The sequence below is a fragment of the Oryx dammah genome, unplaced genomic scaffold (genome assembly GCF_014754425.2).
Source record: "Oryx dammah isolate SB20612 unplaced genomic scaffold, SCBI_Odam_1.1 HiC_scaffold_3, whole genome shotgun sequence".
In the NCBI taxonomy this organism is placed as follows: domain Eukaryota; kingdom Metazoa; phylum Chordata; class Mammalia; order Artiodactyla; family Bovidae; genus Oryx; species Oryx dammah.
Window position 1 is genome coordinate 55,118,014 of NW_024070187.1, and position 15,811 is coordinate 55,133,824.

Genomic DNA, 15,811 nt, shown 5'->3' on the forward strand with positions numbered 1-15,811 from the left:
CCATAGGAAACAATTTAACATTTTTAAAAATTTTAATGTGAAGCTAAAGAATTTGTAATATATATATATACACATATACATATATATATATATGTGTGTGTGTGTGTGTATATATATATATATATAGATAGATAGATAGATTTTGGCCATACCACATGGCTTAGGATCTTAGTTCCCCAACCATGGTTCAAACCCAGGCCCTTGGCATTGAGAGCATGGAATCCAAAATACAGGACCACCATTGCAATCTCTATAATAATCTGTTTTATCATAAACTTTTATCTCGATTTCAAGCCAAGGCTGCATCATCTTTACTGCATCAAGGTGGGCAGGTGCTCATCTCCTCAATACAGTTGAGATGAGCTTTTAAAGGACAGAATGAATCTGGTTGGTCAGAGATACTAGACATTCTCTCCCCCAGAAGGGGATAATGAGCCTGATGACAGGGAAGCCTGCCTCACTTCTGAATAGCTTCCTTCCTCATTTCAAGCAAATCAGACAACGGCACAGGTGATGAAGAAAACCAGGGGTGAGATTGCATCAGGTACAGGGAGTATACTATAACCACCCTACGTTACAGAAATTGCCTGGATATTCAAATCAAGAAGCAAACTAAAAACAGCAGCTAAGGTAGAAAACTAGCATTTACAAATATTCATCTCATCATCCTGCAAACATTAAAGAGGTATGTTTAAACCTACTTGATGGTTTATAGTGATCCCTGCAAAGTAAAACCAATGAACACTTCTCTAAACTTCCTACTATCCTTTGTGTTTTAGTATGCAGTGTGTATTACTTGGAGAAGGCAATGGCACCCCACTCCAGTACTCTTGCCTGGAAAATCCCATGGACGGAGGAGCCTCGTAGGCTGCAGTCCATGGGGTGGCTGAGAGTTGGACATGACTCAGTGACTTCACTTTCACTTTTCACTTTCATGCATTGGAGAAGGAAATGGCAACCCACTCCAGTGTTCTTGCCTGGAGAATCCCAGGGACGGCAGAGCCTGGTGGGCTGCCGTCTATGGGGTCACACAGAGTCGGACATGACTGAAGCACTTAGCAGCAGCAGCAGCAGCAGCAGTGTATTACTTTCTTTCTAAAAGCTTATGCTCTTCATCCTGTAGCACTGAAGAATCGATATATGAAAAGGAATCTACCTCAATGTTCAAGCCAGAAATAACACCAATTTAAGGCAGTGAAAAATCTCTAATGAGAAGATGATGTTAGAGTATAAACTTTAAATAAGAGAATGTGGTTAACTGTTGTTTGTATATTAAAAGAATGTACAGTTAAGATTATAAAATTATATGATTTTATCTAACAAAAAAATCAGTTATATTTATCACCAACTTTTTATTTAAGGAAATTTTCAAACACATAGAAGTTGAAAGATTAGTACAATGAACATTCATAACCTCTACCTCAATTTGACATTTGTTAACATTGCAACTTTTTTGTTTTACCTAACTATGCATGTGTGCATATACATATATATATAGAGAGAGAGGTAAATTTGAGACATTTTCAGGTTTCATGACACTTCACTCCAAAATAGCTCAGTCTACAGCTCTTAAGAATAAAGACATTCTCACACCTAATGAAGAAGCACCTGATGAAAACAGTACATGTCATTAAGATTCAACTGCTTAAAGAATACATTTTAAGCCCTTGCACTTTAAGATTTTCAATGAGCTGGAACTCCAAACCCAACCTTCTCAGCTTCATCAGCCATTAGTCTCCCTCACATACACTATTTTCCCATCAAAGAATCTGGGCAACTCATTCTATCAGCTATTAAGTCCTGTTCTTTCTGTTTACTCTATGTACAAACTCCTCTTTCTTCAAAATTCATGGTCATTAAAAATCTCATGCAAGAAGCATTCCTTAGTTCCTTCATAGCCCTTCTAGAAAACAAAATAACTTCTCCTTCGTGGTATTGTTTTCTAAACATTCTTAGTGCTACCTAAAATGAAGGCAATTTCCTGTATATCTGTATATCATCTATAGCAATTCTAGTAGTTTGCAGGAGATTCTCCACAAATAATTGTTAGATACATACGTTTTTAATGCACCACGAAAAAGTTAACCTATGAAAAGTTAAGTGTTTTACCCTATGCAAATTCTTTTCATCTTGATAATCCAACACCTAAAGACCAAATCATGTGCTTAGTTTATTGAAATAAATTCAGCACACACAGGACAATCTTTTAAAACTGTAAAATATACTTACCTTATCATTATTGTAATAAGAAATGCTAAGGCCATCAAATTTCACCCATCTCTTCTGAAACATGCGTTTTCTGTAAAACACATGAAATTGTCATTTCACATTTTTAAGAACCATGAACTTGGATTTTAAATGCATTTGTAACATAACTGTGTTTCAGTACATTCCCATTTGCTGCTGTTAAAACAGTGAAGAAAACAATAGGCTGTGACGATGCAGTTTAGGCCACGGTACAAAGTAAAGACAGTGCATACAATGACACTTTCTAATCAGTTGACCTCAGTTCAGTTCAGTTCAGTTCGGTCACTCAGTCGTGTCCGACTCTTTGCGACCCCATGAATCGCAGTACACCAGGCCTCCCTGTCCATCACCAACTCCCGGAGTTCACTCAGACTCATGTCCATCACGTCAGTGATGCCATCCAGCCATCTCATCCTCTGTCATCCCTTTCTCCTCCTGCCCCCAATCCCTCCCAGCATCAGAGTCTTTTCCAATGAGTCAGCTCTTCACATGAAGTGGCCAAAGTACTGGAGTTTCAGCTTTAGCATCATTCCTTCCAAAGAAATCCCAGGGCTGATCTCCTTCAGAATGGACTGGTTGGATCTCCTTGCCATCCAAGGGACTCTCAAGAGTCTTCTCCAACACCACAGTTGACCTAGGTGTTTTTAAAAAGGATACTTCTAACAGGGTCATCATTTTTTACCCTGTAACTTAACAGCATCATCCCACACCTGTAAGTTTAAGTGGAAAACAAAGTGTAGACAAAAATACGATCATCACATCATATCCTTTCAAGGGAGAATCCCTTAATGAAAGCATTGATAATAAGAATTTTTATCTTTCATCAAGATTATAACATTTTATCTTAGTTTTTAAATCTCTGCTTTGGAGCATTAATAATGTTTTGCTAAAATAACAAAGCTTTGTCAATTGGATTTACATAGATATATTTAATTCTGATCAAATAAGCTGAAAAGGCCCTATCTAAATATAGAGAATCATTTGCAATCATCCAAACTTCGCTGAAACATTAACATTTTGAGAAAAAGAACCATATGAAAGGCAAATGCAGTTTGAAATGGTTGTTGACTCGAGAAGCAAAGCAAAATTATGTCATCATATGTTCTCTATTTAGGCATAAAGGAGAAAAAAAAATCATCCTGACTATATAAGGAAAAACTGAAGACCCAGTTCTACTTGGGCTTGTTTTTGTTTTTCAGTCCGTTTCACCAAAGTCAGACAGTCCTAAAGGTTTTGACCGTCTATTCTCTACATGACTCAGCGAGAACTGACACAATCAAGATACTTTTGGCCTTTATCACAGATAGTATACAAAAACTAACTTCCTATTTTAAAAGTCATCTCTAAACTAAGTAGATAACCAGCTCTACCTTTTCCTTTTGCAGTTTTCTAACACATTTAAGTTAAAGAAATTGTATAACTTTCTGTGGTTTTCAGAAGATTTAAAGATAGAAAAAGCACTTCACAAAGTGTGGAGAACTTGTCTTCCGGGCTACTTCCTGAGCCCACACATTTGTTACTCTAATGAAATACAGCGAGCCACCCACATTGATCGTTAGCCACATTATTCTCCTTAGATAAAATTAGAGCAAATTGATCTGAGAGAAATTTCAAAATCCATTGCTGCGGATAACATTGTCACATATAAGCGTAAGACTATGACAAGACCTTAAAATTATATAACCACAACCAACTACCTTGTTCTTTCCAGCTTATTCCCTCAACCTTCTGCTGCTTTTTAACTTCTCTTGGTGTGCCATGTGTTCTCTTAACCTTGCAACATCCAACAGTGTTGGTTTTTACTTTCTTCACAGACCCAAGGGTTCTTCAAATTGCCAGCATTAAGAGTTAGTTACAAGGTAAAGAAATACTAAGCAAATACACAGTAATTATACATTGAATAAAATCACTTAGCTCATTTCATGTTGATCTGTCACACTTACAGGCAGGTAACTAGACACTCTCCCTCTCACACAATCTCAACACTAATTCAAGAAATCAAGATTTTGTGTCAGGCGTCTGCCCATCTTACATGCTGAACAGTAGTAAACTAGAGAAGGCAATGGCACCCCACTCCAGTACTCTTGCCTGGAAAATCTCATGGGTGGAGGAGCCTGGTGGGCTGCAGTCCATGGGGTCACAAAGAGTCAGACACGACTGAGTGACTTCACTTTCACTTTTCACTTTCATGCATTGGAGAAGGAAATGGCAACCCACTCCAATGTTCTTGCCTGGAGAATCCCAGGGACGGAGGAGCCTGGTGGGCTGCCGTCTATGGGGTCGCACAGAGTCGGACACCACTGAAGCGACTTAGCAGCAGCAGAGTTCAGTAGTGCATATAATCTCCCATTTTAGAATAAAAATAATCAACATCTGTAGGAGATAAAGGCCTTAGGACCTTTCATTACCCCTCTAATTCACTGGCTAACTACTCCTTATCTTTCAGAGTTCCACTTAACTACCCACACAGACACTCCTCCCCTGAGAACCAATCCAAAGCAAATCACAAAGTTATTCTCTGAAAGCACCCTCTCCTTTTCCTCATAGCACTTAACATAGTCTGTAGTTATGTTTGTTGAGTTGCTTAATGTCTGTCTCCCACACCAGTCCTTACGCTTTATAAGGACAAAGTCCAAGGATATTTCATTCTCTACTATATAATCAGCAACCAACACAGAGACAAATATGGCACTAAAAAAGAATCTGTTGAATAAAAGAGCAACATGATTAAGCAAATGTCCCCTTAGCAAAACAGCAAGATGACAAGTAAAACCTCAACTGACCAGCACTCAAATAATCAGTGTATTTTAAAAGAAAGGCTGGCAGAAGGCAGGAAAACTTCTGAAACCTCAGAGTTAGATTCAGAGTTTCAAAACCTGCCAAAGCACAGAGTAAAAAGAAGTTTAGAACCTACTTTACCCTGTTTAAGATTGTAGTCACTTGGACTTAAAAGTTTTCTTAGAATTCCATTAGCATCTGGACAGACAGTTTGAGGTCTGAGGCATCATCCAGGAAAATGAGTAGGGGAAGAGGGAGGGCAGACAGCTCAGAGATCAGTCAGAGATGCTACCACATGCCTAGCTACGTTTCTCCTCTTAGGCACGGACTACAAAGAACACACTTAATACCTGGCTTTCTGAAGAAAGTCAACCAAAACCTCGGCCTCTTGAGAGACTCAACTCATAAGATACTCCAACCAGTTTGATTTTCTCAGCTACCAGGTGAGTATTGCATGTGTTCAGCCATTTTAACCCAATATATTTTTTTACCTTTTTATTTTGTATTGGGGTATAGCTGATTAACGTTATGGTAGTTTCAGGTGAACAACAAAGGGACTCAGCCGTACAGATACATATAGCCGTTCTCCCCCAAACTCCCCTCCCATCCAGGCTGCCACATAACATTCAGCAGAGTCCCATGTGCTATACAGTAGGTCCTTGTTGGTTATCCCTTTCAAATACAGCAGTGCATACATGTCCATTTCAAACTCCCTAACTATGCCTTCCTCCCACTAGCCATAAGTTCACAAAACATGTATTTTTAATTTACATAAATGGCATGGTGCTATAGATCTCATTGTTTCTCACTTTTTTTCACTTAGCACTATGTTTTTAAGATGCTGTGCGATGTGTATCTAAAGGATTAGATATGTCTCTAATCCTTTGCTTCTAATTGCTGCTGTACTACACAGTATAAAGGTTAAATCTGTCTAATAAGCTATGCAAGATCGGGTAAATAAGACAAATCCCAGCCCTCAATGAAATGGAATGAGAGTGTGGCAGCTGAAAAATCAACTGTTCTGTAGTTGAAGACAGCCACTTTGCAATCCTACCATGGAAACATTACTTCTGCTATCATTCATTCATCCAGCCAGGCATCAAATCTGTGGGTACCTATTCTGTGGACACTGTCTTCCAACCATACTGTCTCCTCTCTCTGGATTCTTTTTTGTCTTGTGGCCTTCCCATATGCCAAGAAAATGCTGCCTGCTCCTCACACAACTGGCTTGTCCTTGAGATCTCAGCTCAAAAGTCATTCCCCTAAGTGGCCACCATTGAGTAACACAAATCCTTCAGGTTCCTTTGGCCTCTTGCTCCATTTCTTTACTTAATGGCACTTAGGAGAATTTTCAATTATACATTTATTTTGTGTCCTCCATCTCCCATACTATTCAATAGATACAGAGATTCTTGAGCACAGAAACCATGTCTTTTTAATCAATCTAAAACCAATGACTACCAGTTTTTAGCATATAAAATATGGTCAATATCTAGTGCATAGAATAACAAATAAATGCACTTCTCACTGTAAGATGCTTCCTCAAATTCTCATTTTATGGATAGAGAAAATAAATTACTAACTAAACCACGTTACCCTTAATTTCTTTTTTTGTTCTTTTCAAATACTAAAGATAAGATTTTTCTGACAAAAACTTTTTAATTCATCAATATTTCCATGTAATTTTAAAATACATTTCACAGTTACATCCTTTTAAAATATATTCTTTAAGATATGTGCATTTTGTATCTTCCTATTTAAAGATGCAAATTAATAGATGTTTCTAAAATTACACATATACTCTATTTTATTCATTAAATGTGTCACATTAAATTAGCTATTTTCTGCATGTGAACTTCTACTAAATTCTACCAACTGGTTAAAGATAAGAATTGTACTTAGATACTATCTCACAATATAAGTCCCCTTTCTGCCAAATGGACACTTGGGTTTGAACTGGCAAACTCTAAAATTTAATCAAAATCTCAACTGCATAAAAGGGAGAACTTAAGATGCACTATGTTTCTAAATGTCAATATAATTTTAAATTTAAAAAGAAAGTTATGAACAGTTGATTTTTAAGAATTATCTTTTCTGTGTAACAATTAAATATTTTTCTCATATATTTATAAAAGTCTACTTAATATCCAGCAACTAATTCCAGGGTATGTAAAATTAATCTATTACAGACAATTAGAGGTTGCTAAAGTACTTTAAAGCTTTCCCTAACATAACTTATATTTTTCCCTTAAATTTCAATTAATGATTTATTTAGTAAATGTTGAAAAAGACAAATATAAAAATAATGTCACTTTAGTCTGTGTTCCTACCATCACATGACACAAATTATACTGATAATTTACACACAGATTTTAAAATCTCAGTCAATAAAGAACTTATTTGACACAATAATCTTGATAATAAATATAGCAAACACTTATATAGTGCTTTGTTCTAGACACTGTAGCAAGCTATACACAAATATTAATTCATTTAATCCTCCAAACAACCATAAGAGGCAAAAATATTCCCATTTTACAGATGAAGGCACTGAAGGACTGGCAGGTTAAATAATTTGCCCAAGTCACACAATTAATAAAGATCATTTCTATGAAGAAAATTCAGGCAGTCTGATCCCTAAGTCTGTGCTCATAACAGCTACACAAAGCAGATGCTGGTACATTTTTACAGCAAAGCACCTTCATATTTCTTCAGGTCACGGTAACATTTGACCTCCACCCATTTGATATGTGAGTTCAACTCTGCAAAGTACTTCAGAATTCCTTCAGGAAAACAGGTTAAAGCAGACAAGAAAACTATTAGCCTAGGTTTTATACTATTTTGTTGTTAGGATCCTAAAGGAAAACACTGCTTTGAGAGGTTTTTTTTACAATAATGTATAAGGTAGGTGCAGTGTTATTGATTTCTATAAGCTCTTCCCTTGAGTTCTGGCAGGGCAGCTGGTGTAAAGTTTCAACTGCTATCTTAAATACAGTCTCGCCACCTGGTGTTGGTTTTTGTTGTCTCAAAAACTGTATTTTAAAAGTTCTTTTTAAACAACCATGTACATACAAACAATTAAATCTCTATGAAGTACTTACATAAAGGCACTCCTATTTAATTTTAATCTGAAGTGCCAGCAAGGTTTTTATTTTTTTAATGTATCTTTTAACTCTTTAAAAATTGCATCAGTATGCTAACCAATGACATTAAAGTGGTAAATGCTACCAAATTGTCATTTTTAAATATCACACAACTGAAAAGCAACTAAGTCAAAATGTATGACTTTTATTAATCATCACAAGCATACTTCTCAATTATTTCAAAAATATCTAAGAAAAAGATATCATAAATATGCTGTTTCAGATTCACCTGCCTTGTTTACATAATGCTGAAGAAGCCTATGCATACTTTATCATATTTTCTGCTCTAACCCTAACTACACTCAATATTTTTTGTACAATTTCCAAAAATCCAGATTTTTATTTAACTACTCATTTTTAATTTAGCTAATCATTTTATCTCATAGCTCTTAAGTACAAAGCTTTCAAATCCTGCAGTATTAGTATAAAGTATTTTATAGATACTCACCCAAGGAATTATATTTCTATAAATATTCAGCACTTTTCTATTCTAGAGTGCATTTCTAAAGTGCATTTCTTCACTTTTAAGCAAACCAAAATGACTGTTTCCAAGAAAATATGAAACAAAACGCTGCTGCTGCCAAGTCACTTCAGTTGTATCCGACTCTGTGCAACTCCACAGACGGCAGCCCACGATGCTCCAACATCCCCGGGATTCTCCAGACAAGAACACTGGAGTGGGTCGCCATTTCCTTCTCCAATGCATGAAAGTGAAAAGTGAAAGTGAAGTCGCTCAGTCGTGTCCGACTCTTTGCGACCCCATGGACTGCAGCCTACCAGGCTTCTCCATCCATGGGATTTGCCAGGCAAGAGTAATGGAGTGGGGTACCATTGCCTTCTCCAATGAACCAAAGTGAGTTGAGACCAAAAAAAAAAAACCCAAAAATTTTCTGAAATCCCAGCTTCCATCTCTGCTTTAAATGAGGAAAAAAGAAATTTTAACGTAAAATCTCAAGTGCCAAAAGGACTTGTAAAAGTCAACGATAAAGGATGAATTTCAATGTGTGACTCACAATTTTGATAACATTTACAAAGAGTTTTGTTCTTACATGACATGGTATATGTAAAACTATGCTAAAAGACTCAGACCTCTCTATTTTATGGAGTCATACTCTGTAAAAATAAGTAAATAAAACAACTGAACAGCTTCTAGCTAAGATGACCACTTGAAAGTTTGCATTTATCTCTACTTCTCCTAAAATCTCAAAGGATGAAAAAAACAAATAAAAATAAATAAAAACCTACAAACTAACATTGAACAGAGATGTAAAGAACAGTACCAGGAAATCAGGAAAGCACAAGAAGGGATGGAACCAACTCAGGAGGTTTCAGAGAGCTGACTGCTAAACCTGCAACAGATCAAATTGAAGGGAAAACGAGTTTACTCACAAAATTTCAGAGTCTCACGAGATACACGCACACGTGACTCTGGAAGTGACTATAAAGGAAGGGCAGGTGGCTGAGAATCAGAAGCTTTGTGGAAATGCAATTGACCTTACATTTTTATGTGTGGGATAAAGAGGTTCTGAGAAACTGAGTCACATAGGAAAAAAGCAATAGCCTGACAATTCTAATTTCTGTCTGATTCCAACATTTTCATTCACTTTGCTAGCTAGATTGACTGAAAGAAACAGTTATGCTGTTTTAATAAACACTAAAACTAAAAATTTTCTCCTCAAACTACAGATAAAATTGGGAAACTTTTTATTTGCTTGGCACATTCTTCACAAGTGATGTGTGGTTTGAGAAATGGCCAACTAGTCTTACACTATTAAAAAAAATACTTTTTGTCAGAGATTTAAGATTCAACTTCAAGTTCAAAAGGTGTGGGCTTTCCTGATAACTAAAATTGGTAAAGAATCTGCCTCCAATGTAGGAGACCCTGGTTCGATTCAGGAAGATCCGCTGGAGAAGGGATAGGCTATCCACTCCAGTATTCTTGGGCTTCCCTTGTGGCTCAGCTGGTACAGAATCCACGACCTGTGTTCAATCCCTGGGTTGGGAAGATCCCCTGGAGAAGGGAAAGGCTACCACTCTAGTATTCTGGCCTAGAGAACTCCATGGACTGGTCCATGGGGTCACAAAGAGTTGAACACGACTGAGTGACTTTTACTTTCACTCTGGTCAGAGACTTGTCAATTTTCCATTACATCTGCCTTTCACTGAAAGGCTGACTACAGGACAGCATTCTGGGGAGGCTGGAGGTCTTTACCCACTACGGAGCAGGTAGAGAGTCACTCCACAGCAGCAGCCTTGGAGACTCTGGGCAGTGTCTGGGAAGTCAGCACTGACAAAGGAACCTATAAGCTCCAATATCCTCCAAGTCCTGGGTTACTGGCTTCCAAGTGATCCCTCAACCACTGCTTGGGATTTGCCTCTTCTGATATCTGATCTCTGGCTTTTTCACTTTCCCTAGTTCTGTGTTCAACCTGGACATGTAATTCTCTGCCTGATTCTCCCTCCTGGTCCTAGAGCCTAATTTGTTTCTTCCATAAAATAACTTCAACTAATCCCTGTATTTATCTCATAGACTTCAGGATATCCAGATATCACCCATATCAGTGCCTTTTCACTCCCTCTAGTCTGAAAAGTACTTCAGCTAAAAATGCCAGTTAAAATGGTTTTAACTGGCATTTTCCAAAGGTCATTGAGCTGGTATTCCTCCTCCCGAGATGATCTTTGAAGAAATGTTTTCTCAGCCCCTCTATAACCTCATGATTCTATACTCTGTGGACCTTTCTGTACCAACTGTTATACTTTGTCTTTTGAGTTTTTCTTTCTTTGTATTTTTTTTCCGCCTTAAGAGGAAGACACAAAAAAGACATGGAACACATTTTGCTCATTGTATTCTTCCCTAATTTAAGTGTATTATAGTCACACATTGCTGTATTAGCCTTAAATGTTCAGCTCCTGCTGCCCCAAACTCAGATTTCTACACAATGCTTCTCTATAGTTAAAAAGTTAATAATTTTTAAAGAAGAATTAAGCCTGGTGTGCTGCAGATCACGGAGTCACAAAGAGTCGGACACGACTTACTGACTGAACACCAACAACAAGAAAACAAAGGTGTTAAACATCTTGGCAAATAAAATGTAAATTCCTTGAGATACATTGCAGTTGTTTATAAATGTGCTTGGTGCAGTATACCAAGTACTGAACACACAAACATCCTTAGGGAACAACAGGTTAAGAAGTCAAATGGGTTTTCTAATTGCAGATATTCTTGGATATTTCATTTGTGCTTCTCCCAGAAGCACATTCAACCATGTTTCTCTTTTCTTTATAGCAATTCACAGGACTCTTCCTCTGAGTTCTATATTCAGGAAATTTTGTAATAAATTCTATCCAGTCTTCCATATTTGCATCTACTCAGGCTTACTGAAAAGCTTGAGCTTATGAGTTACAAATAGGAAAGAGGAAGGAAAGAGACTTGGTATTTTATCCTCAAAACCAGTAGGTTTTGTTTTTAAAGCACGAGACTATTTATTTTTCATTTGCTTGACTTGTTTGAAACACTAGTAACAGGCCCAAGTTCAACATTTTACTAACTTTTTTTTTCATTTATTTTTTAAAACAAATAGTATAAATCTATATTATAATTAGTTCACTCAAATACTTAAATAAATTTTCGTACTTTAAGCTCAGCTGGAAGTGTCTCCATATTTCTCTAGTTGCATGGTGTTATACAATTATTTTCTTACTAAATATTGGGCAGTTTTCACATACTGTTTGTTGATTCAGAACTGGCATTTCCATTTCAAAGCAAACAGACACTCAATCGTGTAAAATAAATCCAGATTATGAATTTGATTATTTTGTTTAATGTCACTCATGACTGAGGACAGTTTCAAACATTACTTGGAGAAGGATAACTGAGTATGGCTATTATTTGCTTTAAACTGTGTTCTGACAACACTTGTACTTGTCTTAAGGGATTAAACAGAATTTCAATAAGCACACTGGGAGTCCATTGCCCTGCTGATGTACACCAGCATTATCAATAGAATAGGCAGATTTCCAATCATTATAGTGTTTGGAGTTTAGTTTTTATTACATTACTATAAATTTTTAAAAAATAGATATTTTAGGAAAATTGAAAAGAAATGATGTCTAACACTAGGTTTTTTTTTTTTTTACTAATTCATCCAACAACAAACACTGAGTTATCTACCACTGCCAGGCAACCTTCCAGCTGCTGAGGATACTGCAGTAAACAAAACCCAATAGAGATGAGTGTCCCCATGGAGCACTTATGCGTTAAATAAATGCTAGTGTCTGAGCGATGAGAAAAACAAAGCAGTTAAGGGAGTGATGGGGTGGTGGGAGAGGGGGAAGTGATAATATTAACTTTAGTGTCAGGGCCTCAATGCAAAGGAGACTTTACAGCAAGACCTTGAGGAAGGTAAGGTATAAGCCATGTTGTTCTCTGGCTATAAGCACACAGGGCTGAAAGAACAAGTGGATAGCCCCTCAAAGAGGGATTCTGCTTCTGATTAGATCTAGACTTGATAGAATAATAAAGCAGCTTTCCCCTTCTGTAATCTAGGTTATAATTTTCAACATGGGGCCCAGGAGAACTGGAGGAAGCTGGTATGAGCTTTCAGCCACACCGCTGAATCAGTTTTACACTCTTATGTCCCACAAGCCAAACATGGCCCATTAGATGTGTTTATAAATAAAGTTTCATTGAAACACAGCCTCATTCATCAGTTTACACCTTCTCTGTGGCTGCTTTCATGCTCCAATGGCTGAGTTACTGAACTCCCACAGACATCATATGGCTATAAAGATTAAAGTACGTATTATCTGAGCTTTTACAGAAAAAGGTTGCTAATACTTTCTCTACAGAATTTAGAACACCATCAAAATCACTGCCACCTGCACCAAAGAGGTGTGTGGCCATGAGATAAAGCTCAGCACCCTCTGCATAAGCAATGGATAGGCATCATTTTGTCTAAGTAATGAGCATCAAACGCTCTCACCACAGCCTGCAGAGTCTAATTAGAAAAAGGAAAAATGGAAATTCTACTTGTGGTCTAATAAACACAGGCTTCTTGGCCAATTACACATATTTCTCTTAAGCTTTAGTAATATAATCATAGAGAAGAGCTTTCAAATTTCTTGGTGATGTAACAAGCTCCTTTGTTTACTTTCCTAGCTGCATCCTGGTCTACTGGAAAAACTCTAAAGTCAGAAAACTCAATTATTTTCCCTAAAATGGAAAAATAAAAATCTCAAAAAATTACATCCTCTAACCTTAGGCTGGTTCAGAATAGAAAGGATGAAAGTCAGAGTTCTGATAAAGAGAGACATAACATTCTAACTGTCCCAGGGGTGACCAGTTAATGGTGAAGCTTTCTCAGATGCCTGGAGCATAAACATACTAACCCTGTAGACCAAGGTACCATCAGAGATCACACAGGAAATCACAGCTGCTGGGGGCTCTGTAAGAGTTTGCTAAATCTTCCAGTGATGCTTAGAGAGGGCTGGGATCTCCCTAATATTTAAGTTCTACAGAAATGAGAGATCTGAGACTATTCCAGCTCACTGCTTCATTCCACCGGTGTGTATATTTGAGTAATGACTCATACCTTTGCAATCTGACTATGCATTTACCAATAATATGGATGATTGATGAAAACAGACACATTTGACTATTTTGGCACCCGAATGGAACCAGAAAGGTGACAAAAATACCTGATACTAAGAAGTACTCTGCTTCAGTTTAGTCTATATCTGATTTGCTGAAATATGAACTATATCACTACTAACCACAGAAGTGCTCAGCATTTTTCTTTCTTAAGAAATATTATTTTTTCTCCCATTAGTCAACTAATTCTTCTTCTGGTAATCTTTTGGCTAATAAAATTTAATTTAGGTGAAAACAATGCTTTCTAGAAATGATGCATCTTTTCAAGGGAAGAGTAGAGATAACCAGCACAACATAAGGACGCATACCACACCAACTTAAACAGGAGAGACTTCAGTTCAGTTCAGTTGTTCAGTAATGTCCGACTCTTGGCAACCCCATGAACCACAGCATACCAGGCCTCCCTGTCTATCACCAACTCCCAGAGTTTACCCAAACCCAAGTCCACTGAGTGGGTGATGCCATCCAACCATCTCATCCTCTGTCATCCCCTTCTCATCCTGCCTTCAATCTTTCCCAGCATCAGGGTCTTTTCCAATGAGTCAACTCTTCGCATCAGGTAGCCAAAGTATTGGAGTTTCAGCTTCAACATCAGTCCTTCCAATGAACACCCAGGACTGATCACCCTTAGGATGTACTGGCTGGATCTCCTTGCAGTTCAAGGGACTCTCAAGAGTCTTCTCCAACAACACAGTTCAAAAGCATCAATTCTTCGGCGCTCAGCCTTCTTTATAGTTCAACTCTCACATCTATACATGACCACTGGAAAAACCATAGCCTTGAGTAGATGGACCTTTGTTGGCAAAGTAATGTCTTTGCTTTTTAATTAGCTTTCTAGGTTGGTCATAACCTTCCTTCCAAGCAGTAAGTGTCTTTTAATTTCATGGCTGCAATCACCATCTGCAGTGATTCTGGAGCCCAGAAAAAGTCAGCCACTGTTTCCACTGTTCCCCATTTATTTGCCATGAAGTGATGGGACCAGATGCCATGACCTTAGTTTTCTGAATGTTGAGCTTTAAGCCAACTTTTTCACTCTCCTCTTTCACTTTCATCAAGAGGCTCTTTAGTTCCTCTTCACTTTCTGCCACAAGGGTGGTATCATCTGCATATCTGAGGTTACTGATATTTCTCCCAGCAATCTTGATTCCAGCTTGTGTTTCTTCCAGTCCAGTGTTTCTCATGATGTACTCTGCATAGAAGTTAAATAAGCAGGGTGACAATATACAGCCTTGGCGTACTCCTTTTCCTATTTGGAACCAGTCTGTTGTTCCATGTCCAGTTCTAACTGTTGCTTCCTGACATGCATACAGGTTTCTCAAGAGGCAGGTCAAGTGGTCTGGTATTCCCATCTCTTTCAGAATTTTCCACAGTTTATGGTGATCCACACAGTCAAAGGCTTTGGCATAGTCAATAAAGCAGAAATAGATGTTTTTCTGGAACTCTCTTCCTTTTTCTATGATCCAGCGGATGTTGGCAATTTGATCTCTGGTTCCTCTGCCTTTTCTAAAACCATCTTTGAACATCTGGAAGTTCACGGTTCATGTATTGCTGAAACCTAGCTTGGAGAATTTTGAGCATTACTTTACTAGCATGTGAGATGAGTGCAATTGTGCGGTAGTGTGAGCATTCTTTGGCATTGCCTTTCTTTGGAATTGGAATGAAAACTGACCTTTTCCAGTCCTGTGGCCACTGCTGAGTTTTCCAACTGGCATATTGAGTGCAGCACTTTCACAGCATCATCTTTCAGGATTTGAAATAGCTCAAGTGGAATTCCGTCACCTCCACTAGCTTTGTTCGTAGTGATGCTTCCTAAGGACCACTTGACTTCAGATTCCAGGATGTCTGGCTCTAGGTGAGTGATCACACCATCATGATTATCTGGGTCGTGAAGATCTTTTTTGTACAGTTCTTCTGTGTATTCTTGCCACCTCTTCTTAATCCCAAAATAATTTAATAATTCACGAGAAACATTTCCAGTAAATATTTCAAAAGG

At 37.7% G+C, this 15,811-nt stretch overlaps 1 protein-coding gene across 2 annotated transcripts in view; it reads right to left on the bottom strand.

Moving 5' to 3' along the window:
- Window positions 1–15,811, bottom strand: part of ARAP2 (ArfGAP with RhoGAP domain, ankyrin repeat and PH domain 2) — a 194,227-nt gene that overhangs the window by 145,518 nt on the left and 32,898 nt on the right. For both annotated transcript variants that reach the window (XM_040237993.1, XM_040237994.1), the window contains exon 7: window positions 2,230–2,299. In XM_040237993.1, the coding sequence (XP_040093927.1) occupies window positions 2,230–2,299 (70 nt within the window). The remainder of the gene's footprint in view (window positions 1–2,229; window positions 2,300–15,811) is intronic.